Source organism: Antedon mediterranea, chromosome 1 (genome assembly GCF_964355755.1).
Source record: "Antedon mediterranea chromosome 1, ecAntMedi1.1, whole genome shotgun sequence".
Lineage (NCBI taxonomy): Eukaryota > Metazoa > Echinodermata > Crinoidea > Comatulida > Antedonidae > Antedon > Antedon mediterranea.
The window spans coordinates 7,549,053-7,572,662 of NC_092670.1; the positions used below are offsets into that span (position 1 = coordinate 7,549,053).

A 23,610-nucleotide genomic window follows, 5' to 3' on the forward strand; every position below is an offset into this window, starting at 1 on the left:
TGAAAAATTTAAATAAAAAAATAAATAAAACACAATTACTGTACAAAGATACAGTTATAGAACTTTGTGATTGTTTTACTTTTTGACAAATATGATATACAGGTATGTGAACTGTACAGTACAAAATCAATTGTGTTAAAATGTTCATTATAATACATTTGTATAGAATTGTGCAAACCCAGGAATATGAATTCAGTTTTTTAAATAGAAACTTTTTTTATAATTCTTGAAGGATCTCAGACCAGTTTTAAAAATTATGAAAAATTAGCTATGTGAGAAAAAAAATCAAATCAAATTCTTGAAAGTTAATATTTTCTGTTTTATAAACATCCACATTAACAGACTTAAATCACTATAAGACTGCACAGCATATAATATCACTTTGAATTATAATTACTGTGAATGAATTTGATATGCTAAATGAAATCTAGAATGCTTTTGCGCATGCAATTACATTAGAACAACCCCTTGTAGTAGAATGGAATAGTCTGGAGTGTATAAAGGGCAGAAAGTGATTTGAGTAGCTGGGCCTATCTTGTTTCATCATTTAGCAGTCAGGTTCACTAATGCAGACAGGTACATTGATGGGTTCTGCTGTCAATCAAGTAATTACTAAAGATGTATGTTCGACATGGTTACATTCTAAAAGAGGACTGATGCAGGAACAATATTCATGAATATGGCCTTTACAAAAGCACTAATGGGGGCTGAGGCTAATTACACCATGACTTCTTGATATCAAAGGAAGTTGTGCATTCTCTTAGATTTGAAAGCAGTTTACTTAATGCATGTTGATTTGCAACAGATTTCCTTTCAGAGTTTCGTGCATCAGTGAATACTTGAAATTTTAGAAAAATACAATAAAATGTTAATTACTTTGCAAAGTCTGTGTGGGTGGACAAAATACAGAATGTTATACAAATATTTAAAACATAAATCTGTAAAATTCTACAGACAGACAGTAACAATTATATATGAACATTTAAAGTTGATGAAGTGATTTAATTGGTTAGTGAAATATTTGTTTTCTATAGAGTAAATAGAGAAAACATACTTATGACGTCTTTTTTATTTGTAACACATTGAATTGAATAATTGTTATGTGAATAATGAAACTGAATTGCTTCACAGAAACAATTGTCTTCTTCTATCGTGTTGTTGAAATTCTAAAGGACTCACAATTTCTGAGTCAACATGATGAAATCATCATAAAGAAACATAAAGATAATTGTATGAGCATGAACATATTTGGAAGAACTATGTTTTGTTTTGTTTGTTTGTTTTATCTTTATACTGGGTGACCTCTTCAGTCAAAGACTGATCTCCCAGAGGGCCCAGTTGGTGATCAGTGGATGTGATGTACTAATACACCGGGGTAACCCCCTACTCGTCTCGAAAGATGTACTAGCTAGGTTCTTTAAAGTGCACACGAGCAAGTTGTGTACACTGGACCTACGGTTTATAGTCCTTATCCAAGAAGACTCGTTCTACCACCAGAACCATGGAGTGAGTGAGCCTCGAACCCCTGCCGATGTTATGGCTACGTGATTATGGTTCCACTGTCTTAACTGCTCGGCCACTCACTCACTTCACTTATGAAGAAGAACATGGGTCACTAAACTGTTGTTCGGTGTTAAAATAATGGGTTTTTAAATTTTAGAATAGTCAAAACAAATTTATTTTGTGTTTTTATTTAATGTTTTTAAATTATCATATATTTGTGTATCCAGTACAGGGTGATTCTCCATTAAATATACATTCCCAACAATTTTGTACTGTACTACAGTACTACTGTATAGCCTAGGTCTAGTACATACAGTACCATATTTGGTCAATGTGTTGGACTCCTTGTGTAGCCTAGCTACTGTATAGTACTGTATGTGGTGAATATTAAATAAAACACTGTCATGTTGCATAAATATCATCACCATTATACGACCTGATTTATGCATTCATGGCCACTATACTGAATTACAAAATGTATCTGGTTGCGTTTTCGAATCAATCTATGTTGTGTTTGAAGCTGTTTCTACATTTTAATGCCCAATAACTTTATTAAAATATATTTTAAAATATATAATTTTATACCATCTGCATTTTTGAAAAATATTTCGTCTCAAAAAGGCATTTAAACATAATTAGTGGTCCTCAACAAAAGATGCAACATTACCAAAAATGCAATGCACTCATGATAATCAAAGTCCTAGATGCTATGGTAGTTGACCCAACCAGCTCATGAACGATGGTTATGAACTGCGTCCACATGCACCTAATCTAAAGGTTGATATTGCTTGATACAGTAATACACATTGTGTAAACTACTCCATTGAGAATTATGGGTCCTGTTTCCACTGCAAAAAAATAACTGTGTGAATAAGTTACCCCCAATTTTAAACAGGTTATTGTTCTTGTTGCAACGCAAAATCACAATCATTTCATTGACCGCCATTGAACTTGAGTCAACTACTTAGGCGTTATGACCGCCTCAGTTCATTGCATTTTGAGTACTGTATGTTAACATTTTTCGTCAATTACCACCCACTGATTTAAACAGACCAATTCATACAGCATTACAAATAGATTGTAATTCCATCTTTTATTTCTTGATTTCATTTACCAAAAGTATTCTTTTAATAATAAAAATGATAGAAAAGTTGGTAGTTGAGTTTCACAATTGGAAAATGTATTCTGGCTGTTAACAATTTGTTGATTGATTTTCGCCATAGGTAGTTGCATGTTCTCGCTGTTCACTTCTGTAACTGCATTGACGTATAATTTGCTTAAACATTTGTGGTGATATAGTACTATCACATTTGATTTAAATGATAGTAAATTGTCAGTTGGTATTAATCAATCTTACTAACGGCAGACAGTAAATGTGCAATTTATTCAAAGAATCTGCATTTCGACAACATGGATTAAATTTAACATTAGGAATGTCTTGGTTGCCTGTCCTGCTATCGTCACTGCTTTTAATATTATATTGCTTTCGATATACTGTAATACATTTTGGCTACATGTAATATATGAATATTAAATTACCCCACCAGCGCCCAACTCAAATGTCAATTTAGGTAGTTTTAAATCTTCCCAGTAGTACAAATTCTTACAGGTTTTTACCATTCTGATTCTATCCTAATTGCGCATTGAAAGAGAAAATGTAGGAGGATTTTATATTCATAGTAAATATTTATATTCAAAGTAAAATATGATTACATTTCAATCACATGGCCTACATAACGCAGCAATAGGCCCCTAGTCCTTGTCTATGTTATCATCCTAAAACAACTTATGTGTCTTGTATGTGAGAAGGACTTCTTTGTACATACGGTACTGTATGTTATAATGTATGATGCTAAATGCCAGGTGTCTTTAGTGATGTAGCCACATGATTGTGGTTGTCGAAAGAAAAGGGAACAATCTATGTCAGCGTCACTGGGTTGTCAAAGGCTCTGTGAAAAAGGTGGTCAGGTTGAAACCTTACCAACCCTACTGCTGGCTACGGCCCTGGTAGTAGCATGAAATACTGTAGTAATAGTCTGATTAACATTCCACATCATACTGTACAACCTCCATCCATTCTCCCTCTTCCCCAAAGGCACACCTTGTTAAAAATATGGATTAATTATTATTATTATTATTATTATAGTGTATGTTGGCAAAACATTTTCAGAATGTTACCTTTTATGTTATGTTTATGTCATATTTTTAATTATGTCACCAAATTATTCATACAATACAATAATTCCAGATTTATAGTGTCACATTAATAATATTATATTATACTTTTTTTATCATAAACATTTTCTTTGCATATCCTACAGTTTATATAAGAACCTGGTTAAAAATGCACCTCTTCAAATACGGTAAGTGGTATCCTACCTCAAAATTAAAAACAAACATTTACATGTGTTTTTTTCTCATTTTGAAAATATTTCTAGTATTTGATTTTAATATTCATAGCTCAGATATGATACTAAATTGAACTATATATTAGGAGTATTGTTTGCATAGCACTTTTAATCAGCATTCTACTGTAGATAGGGTTTTAGTGTTAAGACATTTTTTTATGTGTTTGGTAGTACTACTACTACTACTATTACTATATAGCATTTAGTGCGCTCAAAATCTGAGGGTGTGCCCAAAAAGCTAAAATTAGCTTGGGTGACATTTATAATTTCATATTTAAAAAAAAACTATTACTATATTATACGTACTAGATTTTGCAATTTTTAGGTAATAAAAGTGTTACTGAGCTGTATAGTAAATAGAGAGTCTTTTCACAGAATCTGTGTTGTTTGCTGATGCAATTTCAGACTATAGTATATAATACAAATAAAGAATGTTTTTATTGGATGGTACAAATAATTTCATGAGGTGAAAATATAATAAATTTTCATCTTTCACAGAATGAAATTAATTGTTCCATTGCACGAATAAATGACATTCGTTTTATGTTTTACTACACACAAACTTTTAGCGTGCGGCTAGACCAAGGCATAAACTATTCAAAAACTCCAATTTTGGACATAGAGTAGACCAATACAGACATTAAAATACAGATTTAGCGAACATGATCAGTCAACAGCCTCTTGTTGCGCATGTGGTTTCTCACTGTGAAACAAAAATGAACACACAAAACAAAATTGAGTACTTGCGCACATAAAATAACATTTCAATCTCGATGACATTAATAAGAGTGCAGTAGAACATTTATTTAATATCATGTGACTCACAATGATGAATCTTCCACTCAAATGACAAGAATCTACTTAGGAGTGTTATAATACTTGTTATCAGATTTTCCACTGCTGTCCACCAACTAATCTATACATTGTACATTGTTTCTTAACAAAATAAAATTGTTTGTATTTTGCAGAGTGGAGCGGCAATACTAATGGACTAGATAACGACAAGGAAATGGACAGAAAGTCATCCAATCATCACCATTCACCGCCGACAGAAATAGGTGCTGCTACTGCTACCACCCCATCAATCAATGTTCATCATGCTAATACTGGCACATCAGTAACTCCGGTTAGTTTCTTGTTGTTTATGCCACATCTCAGATTCACTCCTCACACCAAACCCTCCACTCCTAGTGGCAGATCCAAGATGCTGATGTAGTTGTGGCCGAAAGTGTAAAGAATGTAAAATAAAGTTCGGATCTTATTTGATATGTCCTATGTGGTTGTTAAAACTTTGAATCGATTGCTGTTTTCCTACGTAATTGAAGATTTTGCGGAAAGGTTCCCAATCGCGAAAAATTAAACTACCTTGTAAATAATGGCATATACAGTATTACAATAATATACAATTTAAACGATTGTGTAATTACTCTATTTAAACACCAATTGTTTTTGGTTTCATCCTATTGTCACCATCAAACACAAGGAGACAGATTTGTGGTTGTAAGCAGGAACACTAGTTGGCCAATACCTATCTACCATTATCATTTTTTATCTTTCAAAAGATGTATATTTGTATTATTTAAGCCATTTCTGATCATCAGACATATAGAAAGATAACACGAGACGTGACCTATTTTCACAAGTTTATCATAGATGAATCAATTGATAAAATGGAATTACAAACTTGCAACTTCTAATTACAATACATTTACATCATTTCAAATTTATTCTATAACTCTATTCGGGTACTTAGACAAAATATCTGCCGCTAAAGAACTATACATGTATCAAGATCAAAGATAAGGTATCCGTCAATTACTTAATCGCATTATGTAAATTAGCATGTTTCTGTAATACGTCCTGAAGCAGTTAAAAAATTTAGATGAGCGGAAGTAAAACACATTAAACAGTGTAAATTATTGAGCATATTTCTAACTTAAATTGTCAAGTAAAGAGAGGTTTTTATGCATTGAATGTGTGCTATGTCATAATTGAAATGTGCATAGTGAAAGGATACGTTGGTAGACGTGTGCGATGCATAATGGAACATGCTGAAATGACGATGCTGTTTCCTTTGACGTAACTAGGCTACAAATTTGATGAAATAAGTCAGCTCTAGCAATTACTGTCTCTTAAATTGTAAAGAACAGTTTTTTAAGTTAAAATTGGCATGTATTCTGAGATTTAAAAACAACAAACTAGTTGATACCTTTCAAAAAAATTGTTATGTTGCCCTGGCTGAAATTTTTTTTCTAATGCAGAAATCATGAATAATGCATAAGATTAATTATTAATTAATAATAATTACAAGATAGGATGATACTTCCTAATAATTGAACCAAATCTTCTAAATTATCTGTCTCAACTAAATAAAACAAAACATTGAAGATGATAGGTTTCGAACCTGCAAGTGCTTCAGATCCACAATCAATTAGTATTCTATACCCTATGTACAGAATGCTAAACAAATGAACACACAGGATGCAAAATATGTAACAAAAATAACTTGTGTTATTTGTGGTATTGTGTAAAGCAAAGAATATTAGGTGTATACATTACAGCTGATAAAATCAAACTTAAGAAACCAATTGAATTGTAACAATAACTTAAAGCAACCAAAAAAAAAAAAACATTTACTGAAAGTACTGTAAGAGTAAAAAAGATAAAAATCAATTATAAGCAATGCATCAAGTTTAATTTATTACACATATAAATTTTAATACATTTGTTTTTATGAGATAATACATTTAAATAGAATTTATTATCCGTGCAATAAAGCTTATCAATTAAATTATTCATTGTGTTCTTAAAAGAGAAAATTATTGCTCAATGGTACAGATGCTTTCTTTTATCAGTTTAAATGCCAACATAGTGTGTTACTGAATTGTCCAGATGACATATTAAAATGCGATAATTTAATTCAATAAAATGTCATGATATCTACAGCACTGAATAAGAATATCTTGTTTATACATAACGCATGCATAATGGTCCTCAGTTTTTGACCCAACTTATTTAAGCTCTTTGAAGATCTATGGCAATATTGCTTTGATCAGCACACTGATAGATGATACCATATGTTTTCCAAAAGAGCACCATTGAGGATTTTCATTTAAACTTCCAACATCACAGACAACAAACTTAAGCAGTTTGGTCTAGACTTCTATAAGTATAGGTACATAATAGCTTTATTCATTAAAGTTGGTACTTGACACAGTAGTCGCACTGTAACTTGTGCTACTATAATATATTTCAGCTTCCCGGCTCAGTACTTAAAGGTGACTGCCAATAGGATGCCTAATTGTCACATACAGTACTGTTTTATTTCTCATCAGTTTTGAATGTTTTTTTTTTTGATAATATAAGTACATTTATAAGTACAAATCAATGATTAAATAGCAAAACAATTTCCCATTGCATAATATATGAAAAAGTAATTTTATAAAAATAATATAAACATTGTTGCCATCCTCTGAACATTCTATGAGTATTTATTTAGTTGATAAGATTAAGTTAAACTCTGTGTACACTATCAGACTAGTTTGGTGTGCCCAAAAATGGTAGTGATATACCCAAATATGGTTGTGATATGACATCATCATTTCCATATATGGGCACATAAAGTTTGACACATAGTGTAGACAGAGCCTTAATGTGCAATTGTATGTAATGAATCAGGAAATATATTAAATGTTTGTTTATAACTTAAAGTTTATTATTATTTCTACTTGTAGGCACTCTCTCCTAGACTTTCTCTCCCACTTAACATGGCCAATGCCAAATCACAGAGTGCGTCAGACCACATACTGATGGCTATGCAAAATCTGGCTCAAACTTCAACCACACACAGAAGCCCTACATCCACGCCCACCAAGTTTCCATTCCAAGGTAAGGCAGGCTAGCTTTTCATACCCTTTCTTTCTTATTGGATATATAAATTATTAAAAAAATTATATTTTAACAATTGTTGTTTCAGTCAATCTATTTTTTAAACTAAAATGACCGTTTGATCATTGGTTGATTCAAAATCAATATTTACATACCGCCCGCCCCATATAGCCAAATACGGTATGATAACCTACATAATTCTTATGTGATGTTTGCGGTCTGCAAATCCATTCTATACGCTCTTTACTAGTCTGTAGTATTCAGACAAAAATCGAAAGGTGGACTAACATGAAAAAGAAACAGACTTGGGATAAAAGTCTAGGGATGTCCCTGTATAGGCATAGTAGTGTAGTGTTGTATATATAGTCTCTAATTCATTGGGAAAGTGTCCCTTTAATAGGGCTATCCCCTAAAATGGAGGGTTCTAATCTACATAAACTGTTATATGTAGTTTCAATTGTATTTTCATTTTACCTCTTTTTAGTGTTTTTTTTTAAATTAGTTTTATTTACTGTATTTGTTATGTTATTTGTTGCTTTGTAAATGTGTTATAAATGTTAGTTTGCACTGGTGTCCAGAATGTATATTACTTTTTTATGTAGGCCTTTTGTTAATAAGTGAATGATGAACAAGATTGGCTCAGGAGTTTAAGTGCAGAAACTCATTTATACCTTGATTACAATCACTGTATATTCGTCAGCTTAATTAATTAATTGTAGTGAGCCCTATACTTAAAGAGAGTTGATCAAATATGACACTCCATTATGTGTTCTATTGTAAGCATGTGTGCCACCTGCTTACAACTCAACCTTTGTCTATTGTCAACTTAATAGCTTCTTTCTTTATACTGTGCAGTGGTTTAATGATTTTTATTTTAATGCTATCTAGAAAGTGTTGCTAGCATGTTTCAAGAAATGTCTTTGTATTTTTGATGATTCACACTTTTTGATTTATCCAAATTTAAAAAACCAAACAACAAAGTATACAATCTCTCGCCGTTAAAGGGAAATTTTCCATGAAATTAACAAGATGTAATATCTGCAGCCTTTGGGCCTTAAGGTGCATCACCGTTGAGAGCTAACAGAATCTACTATAATAACAATCACGCAGATTTCTGAAATGGTTAAAATAAAGCAAAAATAGAGGGACAAGCCTTTGGGTCTTAAAGGTGTCCCATTCATAGAAGTTCTACCTTATTATGTGTTTAGGAGGGGGATTGCTATGTATTATATCTCTTTTCCAACAATAACTTGAAGCCCTTGCCTTGCCCACTGACATATATATACCCAGTATAACTTTTACAATCTGAAAGTTTATTCATCATCTTTTAAATGAAGCCACAAATTATATTATTTTCTTTGTATAATATTTGTATTTATGAATCATACAGCCCAAGATTGAATTGATATTCTTTATGCTCTATTTTATTATTTTTAAACAAAATTCACATATATACTTGTATCTAACTGTATATATTTACAACAACATTGTTGTTGAACAAATATTCAAAAGTCAATCTATTGTCAAAATAAATTTGGTAAAACACTAGACACAAAACGGTTAGATAGAAAAATTTAACAATGATTCAATAAACACATTTAATCAATATTTGTATTTTTTAAGTTCCAGGCACGCCGACCACACAGTTAGCGTCCGGCTTAGCCGGAATGACTTCTATTCCAGGCCAACAATTACTGATGAGTCCAACGTTACAAGGCCTTCCCTCAAACCAGGCCTTGATTAGCAATTCACAGGTTAGTTTGCAATCATTTAGGCCTACAAAAGAAAGTTTTATTTATACTATGTAATATTTTATGATACAAATATCCCATGTACAGTAATCTAAAAGGTTTTATAATTTACAATACTGTTTAATATTCTCAGAGTCAAAACACATTTTCTGGGCATAGATAAAATGAATCATTCTGTCGAGTTTGGCGCCTCTACATCCGTTATCCGTCATCTCTGTTTTTATGTATATAGTTCAATCAGCACTAATGAATGCAAGTCAGGTTCTAGAGATGTATGCTAAAAATATTCTGATAAATGAGATTCTTATTGAGATTGAAACAATGAAATATAAATATTACAAGGAGAAATTCTGTAATGCTGAGATATGATTTGAATGAATGTGACCTGGTAAATTTAAACATTCTGTAATGTTCCAAACAAAACAGAAAATTGGATTGTCCTGCTTTGTACGTACAGACCCTATCATGAAACCTGTTTTCCACTAGGCAAAATTAATTGTGCAAATTCCATGCTTTCGCAGAGAAAGCATGGCCCTACCATTTCTAATACAATAGATTATTTTCTCATAAACCTGACATTTCATGAGCTCTGATCGGTTGCATATTTAGTACTCTCAAAGTTGAGATTGTCAAAGTGCATACTTTTAATAATAATTTTAGTATCTCTATTTTTTTTATCTATAAGTAAACTTTGGAAGTTTATGTCAAGGAAAGTTTAAAATTGAGTTTAACACCTTATCTTTTCCTTACAGTTTGCTAGTGCTCAACAGCTCTTGACCATTCCGTCCAGTCCTGCTACCGGTCAACAACAGATTCTTTTACCCATCACAAACTCTGCAGGTCAGCAGCAACTCATATCAATCCCAGTGACTCTAGCTCAAGGCCAAGGTGGTGTCCAGTTCCTCATTCCAACATCTGCTGGCCAGCTACTGACCAGCAACTTGGCTGGACTTCAGGCACTCACTGGACAAGCTAGTCAACTAGCAGCGACCAATCCTATTACAGCAAGTCAGATTGCAGCAAATCAAATTCAAGCTGCAGCTCAACTAGCCAATCAAGTGATGGCAAATCAAGCGCTTGCATCGCATGCTACAACTAGCACGACTGGTTCACTTCACAGCAGGTCAACGTCTACAGCTAAATCACATACGTCGCTACCATCAATGGTAAACTTCACCTCGATGGGAACATTGCCTGCGAACACGCCATTACCTCCTATGTCTGTCTTGGCCAGTCAGACCGGTCTACCTATGCCAGCCCCGATGACTCAGATGCTGATGAATGCTAACGGTCAGGTCTTAACCATGTCCCCATCATTCAACTCAGTGGGCATGCAAGGGATCACAGGACCAGGTAAGGAAGAGTTAACAACCAAAACGTATGTGATGGTCACCAAGTCAAATGGTTCTCATTCAATTTCCCCAATCACACAGAATCCTTGACCAAATCCAACGTAACTCAAAATTTGTAAAACCTGTAAAAATCCAATGTTATTTAAGATTTGTTTCCATGTGGACACAATGCAATAGGTAGAACTAAAGTAATTTAACAAATAATTATGCTGGTTCATCCAAACCATTGCTTGTCATTGGTGAAATTACTTGTGTTGGTTTTGCACTCTTGTACTGTGTCCCCGCTGTGTCCTAATGGGAACCAAGCTTTAGCATGTAGACCATATGCTGTCTGAACATGAAAATCCTATTGGATCAGGTTGATTGAAAGTGATTAGCAATATGAAAATGACAAAACATAGTATGTATGCTTAGTTGTTAGATATTTCATTCTTTCAAAATTATTAGAATACTAGTGAACACCTAAACATTTAAATTAGAACAGTATGTATATGTCATTATAATGAATATACTATTAACCAGTAAAAAACTCCAGAGGGAGCTAGACTTGTAAAAGAGTATGATCAGGTATAATGTACATAGTGCCGAACACATTTTATAGCCTATGATAGTAAAGGTTCTTCTAGGTCATGAACTAAAATGCATTAGTAACCAATTAACACATTTACAGATAAATCTTTGAGATCAGTTTACTTAAACAACATATTAGTATTACAATTGGTTTTAGTAAAAATTCTTACACAGTAGTAGTTTGTTGAGTTAAAAAGTGGCTCACTAATCTGTTCATATCCCTAGGCCTATGAATGACTGATGATAGGTTTGTAAATTCTTCTAATATGCAAGCTGAACTTGTGACCCAATTTAATAGTAGTACTTAGAGTTTTTAATGGCGCAAACTGGATCATGAATGTTGTAAGAATTTAAGGTGCATCACCGTTGAGAGCTAACAGAATCTACTATAATAACAATCATATATGAAGAACACTAACAACATTAGTAATATTTTGTAGCTATATCCTGTTTTAAAAACAACATTTGTGAGCATAAATCATAGGTAAACATATTAAATAGTTCAATTTTATATATTGAAGTAGTATGAAATCATAACATGTCCTGACAATGATAGAAATTCATTTTGAACAAAGAGAAAAAAGACATGTGACTTAACCTTCAACTCCTCCCATCACCACGTTTGTGCCTCTGAGAATTTATGGGGGAAAATAAGATAAATGAAAAAAACAAACTGCCTTTAATATAAATTCATTAGGGACTTTGCTTCATTTAATTTTCAGGAAACCTCATGCAGTTTTTTCATTTAAAAATTTGGGAAGATTGAAAAGACGGTGGGGGTCCTTTAATTAAAGATTTTAGGGAGGATCAGATATTGAAAACAGATGTTTAAGTAAATCATCACTTATATATATATCAAAATATCTGTTAACTGATCTTTTGTGTAGGCAAAGATGTATTAGTAACAAATATATTTTTTTAGATGATTAGCACCCAAGGAAATATTATACATTATTTGTTCTTATTGATTCTACAGCTATGGCTGGATTAGCACGAATAGCCTCTCCTAAATCATCACAAGTTACCTCTGCACCAACGTCTCCTTTGAGTCTAACTTCTTACGCAGTTGCTACAAGAGGGCTCCCTTCACTACCAGTCTCTGTCAAGAACGAAATCCATACACAAATGCCGACAAAGACCAGCAACTTACCTAGCGTAACAACAGTTTTAAAGACCCAACCAACGACCACCATCACAACTACCTCGATCACAACCCCTACCATTACAACTAATGGTGTCAAAGGTCATGATTCTCCTGTACACGTCACATCAAATCACACATTGACGAGTCAAGCTTTAGCGAACGCAGGACTTTCAACCCATATTTTACCAAGTTTAAACAGCCAAGTCGGTGTTAGCCAATCCCTACCATCAGGCCTAAATAATAGCCTATCCTCCGTTCATGGTCTACCTAGTCAAATTGGTGTTGGCAGTCAACTTATTGCTGGTCAAATGGTCGGAGGGCAATTAATTACGAGTCAAGGAACTGTAGTAAGTCAAGGGGTACTTGGCCAAACGTCTGTAGCATCTCCTTCATCAAACCCATTGGGAAATTTAGCAGGTCAGTAGTAAATATGTAATTAATTATATAGTTATCATAAACATATAAATAATAATATATTATTATTAATCCAAAGGCAAATTACTGAACAAAAATTACAATGCTGTGGGTATCAGTTGCTGGATCTCAATAGAGATACAAAAAGAAAGTAAACAGCCAGAAAAGTTAGCAGAGCTTTCGGGCAACACTAGCCCTTCATCAGTGCAAATAATAATATATTATGATATAAAATATTGAAAGAATAATAAATGATGTGATAAATGATTTCAGGTCCACATGTTTAGAATTGTTTTATACTGTAATAACTAATTAATCTTATCAGCTTCCAATAGTTTATTATTCCTTTTTTTTTATTTTTATTTTTTATTTCATACTCATCCAACAGCGAGTAACCCGCCAATTACAGGATGGATAAACTATTTAATAATTTCACAAGACAAACATATACACAAGATGCTCTACATAAACAAAGCCTTATTATTAAGTCTTTGGGAGTGGAGTTGTAATTTGTCATGAGAAAAAAACCCTGACATATGACAGGACTTGAACCCAGACCCTTAGATTGGTAGCCAAGCATCATAACCACCAAGCCACAGCTCCACTTTTATACAAATTATAAACAGTTCCTTTAAAATGGTTAACAATTTAGATGACTTACTATACAAATGTCCTACTTGTCATATATAATACAATTTAGTAACAATTATGCTAATGATTATCTTACAGTAAGTAGTCTTGGTAATACTACAGAAGTGGATGGAATTAACTTAGAGGACATCAAGGAATTCGCCAAGCAATTTAAGATAAGACGTCTTTCACTAGGCTTGACACAGACCCAAGTAGGACAAGCACTAAGTGCAACTGAAGGTCCTTCATACAGCCAAAGTGCAATTTGCAGGTATAATAATTATATCAGAAACCATAGTATACATTATTCGTTTTTTGAAAGAAAAATACAGCAGATCCCTCCCTTCAAGGCAACCCTATTAAAAGGGCACTTTTCTGTGAAGCTAACAGAGGGGAATATGCTTTACCACTGCAGCCTGATGAATGTCCATATCAGGGGGTGTCACTATTCAGTTGACAGCCGTAATAAGAGAAAACATTGTTTGGTCCCATATTTCCTTTTAATAAATAGAGCATCTCTGTCCCACACTTCCTTGGTGACCATTTTCCAGTTTTGGTAGTTCTGATCAAACTAACAAATGTAATGGCGTAGCAGAGTAACTTTTCACATTCATCATGATAGTGATTTTTTTTCCCCATAAAATATTGTGAAATAATGTGGTTTTATTTTTTGTAGATTATTTTTATTTGTTAAAAATTGGTAATGAGAATGTAATGATAATGTAATGATAGTGATGATGACAATAATAAAATAATTTTGATGATACAAATTATGAAAAACACTTGCTATTTACTGTATTTGGTCTGGTGATCCCTTTGCTGTTGTAGGTTAAACAAGCTTTACTTGGATTGAGTGCAGTTGAAGCATCATCATATCTAAAATGTGCAAAAAACATGTACATGTACAATTTAAAAGAGAACCACAGAAAACAAGGGTCCGCTAAAAATGTGTATTATTTTGCTTTGCTATCAAGTTCAAGTTCAAGTTAAAATTTATTGTCAAATACACAGTAAATGAAATTTGCCTTCCAAGGTTCAAATTACAATAAAAATAACAACAGTTAAAAACATACAATACTATACAATGGATAAGATAATATATAAGAAAATATGCTATGTATAAAACATTATGAATATATAATGATATATTGACTGTCCGTCCCAACTCTCCCATCCCCACTAAACAAATATGCTATGTATAAAACATTATGAACAGTATAAATATTAAAATACTATATAAAGAATAAAATATAAAACGTCTCAAGTTATCTTTTAAATTGCTTGTTGTATTGCCTGATTGCACACGGAAGAAATGATTTATTATGACGCTCAGTCTTCTTAATTGAAGGAATCATCCTTCCGGATCTACTGAAATTTATAAAGTTAAAAAGAGGATGAGACTGGTCGTTAATTATACATTTTAGTTTTTTCTCCATAACCTTATCGCATATATCATGGATAGATGGGACGTTTGCACCTATTACCTTCTTAGCCATTTTTATTATTCTCTGTAATTTATTTGAGTTATACTTAGATAAACTATTTAGCCATACAATACAGCAAAATGTTAATATGGACTGTATCATAGCCTGATGGAATAGAGACAGCGCATCTCTGCCAATATTAAAGTTTCTTAATTTCCTTAAGAAGTACAATCTTTGGTTTGCCTTCGCATAGACTTTGGCAGTGTTGGCGTTCCATGACAGTTTTTCATCTATCCATACTCCTAAATATTTATGTTCACTAGTTGTGCGGACATCATTATCTAGCTATTGCCTGATTAATAATTTATATTTTTATATTTGAAACAAGGTTTGAAAAATTGGACATTACACCGAAAAGTGCCCAGAAAATTAAACCAGTATTAGAGCGATGGATGGAAGAGGCAGAAGAAAGGCACAAGAATGGGGTGTCACAGTTGACCGATTTTATCGGGAGTGAATCGACCAAGAAACGTAAACGTCGAACATCATTCACACCGCAAGCCTTGGAGTACCTCAACTCTCACTTTGAGAAGAATACTCATCCGTCAGGACAGGACATGACGGAACTTTCTGGGAAACTTGGGTACGACCGGGAGGTAATTCGTGTGTGGTTTTGCAACAAACGTCAAGCCTTAAAAAACACTATAAAAAAGTTAAAATCTGAGCCATCAGGTATTTGATTCTAACTTTACTTGTTAATAGGGCTGTAAGTATATAATAGTAATGGTCACAGTTTGTAAATTAAGTCGTTTTATGGTTAAGTCTGGTGCTCAAGTTGTGTAGAGAGCAATCGGTCTGCTTTGTACAAAATGAATGCTTGTCTCTCATCTGTAGTTGTTCGAAGACATATCAATTCATGCTATCTGAAATAGTCAACAAAAGTGTGACAGTATTTTAAATGTTAACCTGATTAATTCCCACGGTAAAAATGACAGAAATTGCAATAAGTTCATTGAACTTTGAAAATGCTGAGGCATAAATACTGTAGTTCTACCAATGGGCTATAATCACTATAATCCTGTATTCCTTTTCATGAATTCATTCACTGCAAATTGTAAACATGATTTATACACACATTCACATTTCCATCAACCAAACCAAAATGTCTGCAAGAAATCCATATTTCTGCAACAAGTTTTTCACTTCAGTGAAACAAGTGGTTGTGATGAATTCATGATCACTCATGCAAATCATGACATGAATGAAAACAAAATTACAACTCTTCACTCTGAAGTAGTTGAAAATAATAAAAGCATGGCAAAAATTTCTTCTGCCAAAATGTTTGATTCACACAAAAATAAATGTGTGTAATGGAAACAGGCTTAAAGTTGAAATATTTAGTACTTAAAGAAACTATTTTATTTCATAATAAATTCAATAGATCATGTGAATAATAGTTGTAAAACATACCGACCAACTCAGTTGATATCCTTGTGCTTTGTGGCACATTTGGGATTTTATTTCAATCTGGTAAGTTCTTTTTCCTTCCTTCTTCCTTAATACCATGTAAGCAGAATCGGTGTTGGAAGGTCTAATAGAACTTTACATGTCACATACAATACAGGGTCATAACCTCCAGTAGCCTACTGTTGGCCAGGTTTTTGAAAGGACCACCTATTGATTAATTTATAGATCCTTTCATTTCCTATCTTAGAATATTATTAAATGTATTGAACGAATGGAATTTGTTAGATTCTAGGTGCCTGTGGACAACACGTCTTCAACCCCACCTTGATAGAACTCCTTGACCCCTCCTTTTCACTGTGTCTGCATTATCTTAAGTAAAAAAGTTTCAACACTCTCTGATGACAACATGACGAATGCTGAATTGCTTCTTAGCATCTGAGGAATAACTCTAACCAATTAGGCACCCCATTTGTTTGCTTGATGCCTCCGCTTTTGGTCTAAAAATTAAAAGAATAGGCCTACTTTACTTAACATGATTTGGAATGATATTCTGTTTAAGGTAACACGTTATTGTGTTTAATTTATTTATATACAAAACAAATATTACAAAATTGTGAATGAAACAATTTGCTGTCATGATGATGTAAACACTAAATTAGTACTTACCTTTATATTCTTAAACTTTCCGAGTCATTGTTTCAGAAGGAATATATCACCTTGATTTTGTAGAATTTCAAAACAAGTTTCTATTTAATATTTATTTATCGTTATTTAAATCCACCTTGTTCGATGACAAATTTTGGCAAATATTTATGGAACTTAATATTATGACCAAACTAAAAGAACTTAATTTTAGAATGTGTGTAAATGCATTGAAATACTTGTTTAAAACAAATGTGTGAATTTGAAATTAGTTATAATAAGCTAATATTTTTAGGTTGGACTTTCACAAACCAGAAATGCTTCATAGCTATTTTTAAATTGATAATTTATACAAAAAATCTATATTACAATTAATTTTTTTTTTTCAAAATGTTATGATGTAATACAGCATCAATCACATAATGTGATTCTTAACTATAAATTAAATAAATAATAATAATAATAAACCAGAAAATTTAGATATTAACTTAAAAAGGTATATTTGGAGAAATACCTACAATTTTTTTACTGTGGCCAAATGGTTTTATATTTTTTAGGTAAGTGAGAATATGAGGAGGTATAATAGTATTTTGTACATACAACCTTGCTATTTTTAATTAAGAGAAAGTCGCTTTTAATGCAATTAGAATTCCCCTATATATCAAGATTTGTAAAATTTAAGATTTTTTGGATATCATAATGAAATTTAAACTAAAGAATTTGTACAATTGGATTTTAAAAAGACCGTTGAATAGAGATTAGTTTAGTCAAAACTCTCAAAGTTTAGCATGAATCTGTTCCTACTTTTATATTTTAACTACTAGATTTTAAAAGAGTAGATAGTTACCTTTGTAAATAATTATAAATAAATAATTTGCAATTTTAATCAATGGCATTTTATCTGCCAAATCACAATTTATGTCCTGCATTTTAATCAAATTAATTTTATACCAAATTTGTATGTAATTTCATTTTTTTTAAATCAGTATTCGTACAGCTTGTATTACAACTTCTTTGATAAGTTAAAAAAAATTGCAATTGAGTTGGTTTTTCATAAAAATAAGCAATATACCTTATATTTTATTCAGTATTCAGATGTTACATGTACACGAGACATAATACATGTACACGAGACATGTTACATGTACACGAGACATGTTACATGTACACGAGACATGTTACATGTACACGAGACATGTTACATGTACACCAGACATGTTACATGTGTATGAGACATGTTACATGTACATGAGTCATGTTACATGTATATGAGACATGTTACATGTACACGAGACATGTTACATGTACACCAGACATGTTACATGAGACATGTTATATGTATATGAGATTTGTTTATTTAATGAGACATGTACATGAGGCATGTTACATGTATATGAGACATGTATCTGAGACATGTCACATGTACAATGAGACATCATATCATCATATGAGACAGGTTTATCAAACACATGTTACCTGTATTATGAGACATGTACAAGACACCGATATGCTTAACCATATAAAAGTATTTTAATCATTGTATAATGTTATAAAAGTGTTGTGGTAACAACCGCTATAACACATTTGTAAATTGTAAAATACAGTCATTTATAATCAATCAAGACAATTAGATTGTATTCGAAAAAATTGTTCAAAATACATTTTTTGAAACAAATATTTGTCTTTATTCCAAATGAGGAATTACTTAGTGATTATAAAGCAAATAGTTTTCAAAACAATTTATTCATTAATTTATTATTTATTGTAATATAACACTTTCTTTAGTGTAAATTATGTAATTAACTTTTTCAATGTGTTTTTTTTTTGTGTGTGTGTTTGTGATTTTTTAATGTTTCATTATGTACAAAGCTTCTTCTATCCTCAACATTTTTAATGTGTGCTATTTTGCAATTTATATTTATTTTATTTATACCAATTTAGATTAAATTATGCTTAGATATTTATGTTTACTTAATTTTTAGAATGGTGCAGCTCCAAGATACTCATTTGTAGCTCTATAAGTAGAAAGTCTATATGAACGAATGATTTGTTTAATGTACTAAGCTGACTTGCTGTATAACCATCACATTCTGGGGTATAGCCTACTATATACAATACAGTTAAGGGCATCAAACGCCTTAACTCCTTGCTAATACTACTGTAATAATGTTGATATTAGCACAAACTCTAAATACTGTAAGTTTTCATGAATAGTTTCCAAGCAAAATGTAACGATGAATGATAAACACAAATCAATGAGAGAATGGTGCTTGTATTAATATTTAGAAACAAATAAAACATGATTTAGACTGAGAGCCCTGCAGCATTTGTGATCCCACCTTCCCCCCCCCCCCAACCTTTATTTCAAAATCCTGGATCTGCCATTGTGTATAGTACAGTAAATAGAGTTATCGTATCTAAGATGATAGGTTGTACAATTATTAGATTTATGCTAATTCCCACCACCTTCCTCTTTTTGTAGGTAAGATTTCACCAATGCTATGCATAGTTTGTTGTACAGGTATTTTGATATTATTTTCAGAATGGACCAAAATTGTGTAAAAGATGGACCATTTTAAACAACTTTAAAAGAATAATAAGAATAAGCCATATTTATTAATTTTCTGTTACTATGTTACAGTATTTTACCATAACATTACATGTAAGAAAATGTTTTAATTATTTTTCTCCTATCTAGTTAAGGCAGAAATTTATTTAGCCGATTACTACGTTTGGTCTAGTGGTATAACTGGAACGAGATCCACTGGAACTAGAGCCCTGGTTCCGATGCTTTAGATGCTTACAGTCCACAATTATTTTGATTTAATTCCAAGGTATAATGAACATTTGTTTTAAATGCTTAATCACATGTTTGCACATAGGATTATAATAAACAATTCGTTGTTTATAGAAGGTGGATACATTATTATAGACATGGCAGGTGGGATAATCACAGACAAAAATCTCTTATAAATAAAATATATGTGTAGAAAACACATACTACACACATGTACAGTTGCAGCTAAAATATGGTAGCATTTATTATATATTGGTATGTGTACACAGAAGGAATACAAAAGTGCTAAAAACTCTATACATATGTATATTGCAGCTAAAAAAATGGTAGCATTTGTATTATATAATGGTATGTGTGCACAAAAGGAATACAAACGTGTGCTAAAAACTGTATGTGCTATTTTTGCAAGAAACACATATGTTGCAGCTTTAGATTAAACATCTCACAATTAAGTGCAAAGATCAATGTTTATTATTAGTTCATTTAAGTTTTAGTATTTTGCAATTATTTTTTTTATCAAATTTACTAATTTATATTATAATCTTTTTCAGTTTTACATATGAATCAATATTATATATTTATCTGATGTGTTTTTATCATTTTGTTTTATTTAGTTTAACATTATTATTTTTAAATGGTGCTGTCATGATAAGTGTAAACTGTGTGTGCTTACATTTATGCTCATTTTGTACTTCGTGTGTATTTAGTTTTAAGTTTGAACATAATGTGGACATTGATCTCAATTTGCTACAATATATTATCCCCCACCACACAATTAATAGAAAACTCTAGGTGCTCTAAATCAGGACCATCATCAATATGTGTATTATGCTATATCATTTTGAATCTGTTTGAATTCTATTCTTATTTGTTTTTTTATCCAAACATTGTACGTATAAACCCACCTTATAGTGGAACTCCTACCCAATCTATCTCCAATTTTGGAATAAATATTATCGCCTTCACAGAGATGATTTCTCTCCTTGGTAGGGAAGCCAAATGTACACCAGTACAATACTACCATACATTAATAGTCAGGGATAAGCCCATCCCTACTTTACAATTTAATAATCAATGTTGGGTTTATACTTAAGTTTGTTTAATTCATAAGTTTACTTGTTCAACTCGATCGCTTTTAGTATTAAGTTAATTTTATAGTTTTTATTTTGCATCCCGCATTTTTTTGTTTACTTTCATAGCATGTGTAATTTAGTGAGGTGCATGGCGTGGCCTCAGCTCATCATTAGTGCAATCTTCAAAGAGTGTCTGTGTTTTTAAGTCTAATCTCATTGTAAATATAAAAAGGACAAATTGAAACCGTGAAATTAATATAAGTCTAAATTCATGATTGAAGAACTATAATATGTTTACAGTAAAAGTTGGTGTAACTTTGAAAATTGGACATCAGAAGAATCATACAATTTACAAAGTTCTTCATTTTCTGTAAAAATCAGAAATAATGTATTCACTGTGCTTTACCCTCCGATAATGAGTAGTAACTAAATTGGTCTTTCATTTCAATATTACTATGGGATTAGTTACATTATCTGGATATCCATTAGAAGATCAGCTTATGTTGTCTGGATATTGTGATTTAGTTAAATTTCTTGAATCTCTTTGATAAGCTTAGTTAATTTAACAAAATATTGGGATCATACTGGCAATAGGGCATCATCGCATGTTGTGGTAACAGAACCGCTCTATAATGGTTATTGGATAAACTTGAATTAGTATACTTGTTTTATGAAATGTAAACATTCTATTTTAAAATTGGTTTTGCCACAACATGCCTTATTTGACAATTCCCATGTACAATATACATCTTCAAATGTTATCAAATCTGTCCTATTACAGAGCATCATTATTATTTACGTGACCCATAGGTCAGTCTGTAGGGTTTGCTACTTAACTCTAAGCCGTAGTAAACATTGAAAGAATTAAACATGTATATATCTATTGTTAACTATCTATTTGAATGTAATACGTATCTCTTGGATGTAGCATAGAGCTGTATGCTTGTATAATCTACTGTAATGTAGAGTGTTTGTCTCCAATATTTAAACATTGTGTGAATGATTAAAGTAATGTTGTGTGGAAAGTTCTGTGTTTTGAATACATATTAGGTGACATCACCTTAAAAGAAGTATTGTAGTTTTGAGTCTCATTCTTTGTGATTGTGCTGTGATTAACAATACCTAACAACATGCCATTCTATTTTATTATGGAGAAATAGACACGGTACAATTTCCCTATACTATTTGCGTTATGCCGTGCTGATCTATTTAAGAATGATACGGTACGTCATATGGTATCGATAAACGCTAAATATCAAGGTACTATAAAAAGCGGACCATTTAAATAATATATAAATAAACAATTTTATTTTACAATACTTTATTTAGCTATTAGGCCTATAGTGTTAGTTTCCATGTTTAACAATACATCCTGCACACAAAACGTATCAAATAGAAATTCAGCAAAAGACTATACTACTACCTCGCCTGATGTAATGGCACTGTTTAAGATGACAAGGTGTGCCAAAACAGGTGACCTGACTTCTATCTCCAATATGAAATGGTTTATTGCGTCACAAACAACCCATTCATACACATATTCAGTTATTTGACAAGAATAACTGGGGCCCGCACTAGAAGCAAGCCTGTCTTGCTTAATACTTTCAGAATCGACGACGAAGAGCCATTTTAATATTTTAAATTTTCCAATTCAGTTGTAGAAACGTCTGAAAAATACACATAATGGTGGGGATATCGTTGACCAAACTGCTGTGTATATAGGAATAGAGAAGGAATATGTTGTACGCTGGATTAAAACTTGAATAGAAATTACCAGAGGTGAACATATATTGGCATTAGACGATAAAACATAGCGTTAGTGAAGATCGTTTATTTATTCGTGAAATAAAAAAAGCACAGAAAAGTGACGAAAGAACGTTATTCTCTCTTAGAGTTCACGAATAACATCTCCGATATTAATGTTTTCTTAGCTATGATAAAACGCTGCTGCACCAAATTCACCGGGACAAAATTACATACAAAGATACTATGTTTTGTTATTGATTGATTGATTATGAAAATGAATACATACTGATGCAAAGTTTATGTTTGAGTTCGATTATAAAACAAGTTTAGTGTTTCTTGAGGGGCTTAATCGTTGGCTTTGCAACAAACTGGGATAACAAAAGAGACAACGATACTGTAATCATTGTAGTAAATAATAAATGCAAATATAACAAAAATAATGTTTTGATAACCTCATTGTTTACCTACGATTAAATTATTCCGTACATACAACCATTTGGGTGTAGGCCTATTTTAAATAATAGTTTATGAACCGTAGCCTACTGGAGGTGTTGTTTCAGGTATAATTTGGAACAATTCATCAATTGGTTTATTATTAATGTAGATAATATATATCATTAAAACACTGGTGGTAATTGAATACAATTCATCAATTGGTTGATGATTAATGTAGATACATATTATATCAATAAAACACTGGTGGTAATTGAATACAATTCATCAATTTGGTTGATGATTAATGTACTGTAGATACATAATATATCACTAAAACACTGGTGGTAATTGTATAGTGGTCAGATA

At 31.9% G+C, this 23,610-nt stretch overlaps 1 protein-coding gene across 1 annotated transcript in view; it reads left to right on the plus strand.

Annotated features, from left to right (window-relative positions):
* The window catches only part of LOC140046189 (uncharacterized), a 30,721-nt gene extending 13,560 nt beyond the window's left edge, over positions 1 to 17,161 (plus strand). The window contains exons 3-10 of the mRNA XM_072090751.1: positions 3,825 to 3,866; positions 4,880 to 5,037; positions 7,646 to 7,799; positions 9,423 to 9,553; positions 10,303 to 10,903; positions 12,449 to 13,033; positions 13,760 to 13,931; positions 15,473 to 17,161. Coding sequence (XP_071946852.1) covers positions 3,848 to 3,866; positions 4,880 to 5,037; positions 7,646 to 7,799; positions 9,423 to 9,553; positions 10,303 to 10,903; positions 12,449 to 13,033; positions 13,760 to 13,931; positions 15,473 to 15,824 — 2,172 coding nt within the window. The 5' untranslated portion in view covers positions 3,825 to 3,847 and the 3' untranslated portion in view covers positions 15,825 to 17,161. The remainder of the gene's footprint in view (positions 1 to 3,824; positions 3,867 to 4,879; positions 5,038 to 7,645; positions 7,800 to 9,422; positions 9,554 to 10,302; positions 10,904 to 12,448; positions 13,034 to 13,759; positions 13,932 to 15,472) is intronic.
* The last annotated feature ends 6,449 nt before the right edge of the window (positions 17,162 to 23,610 follow it).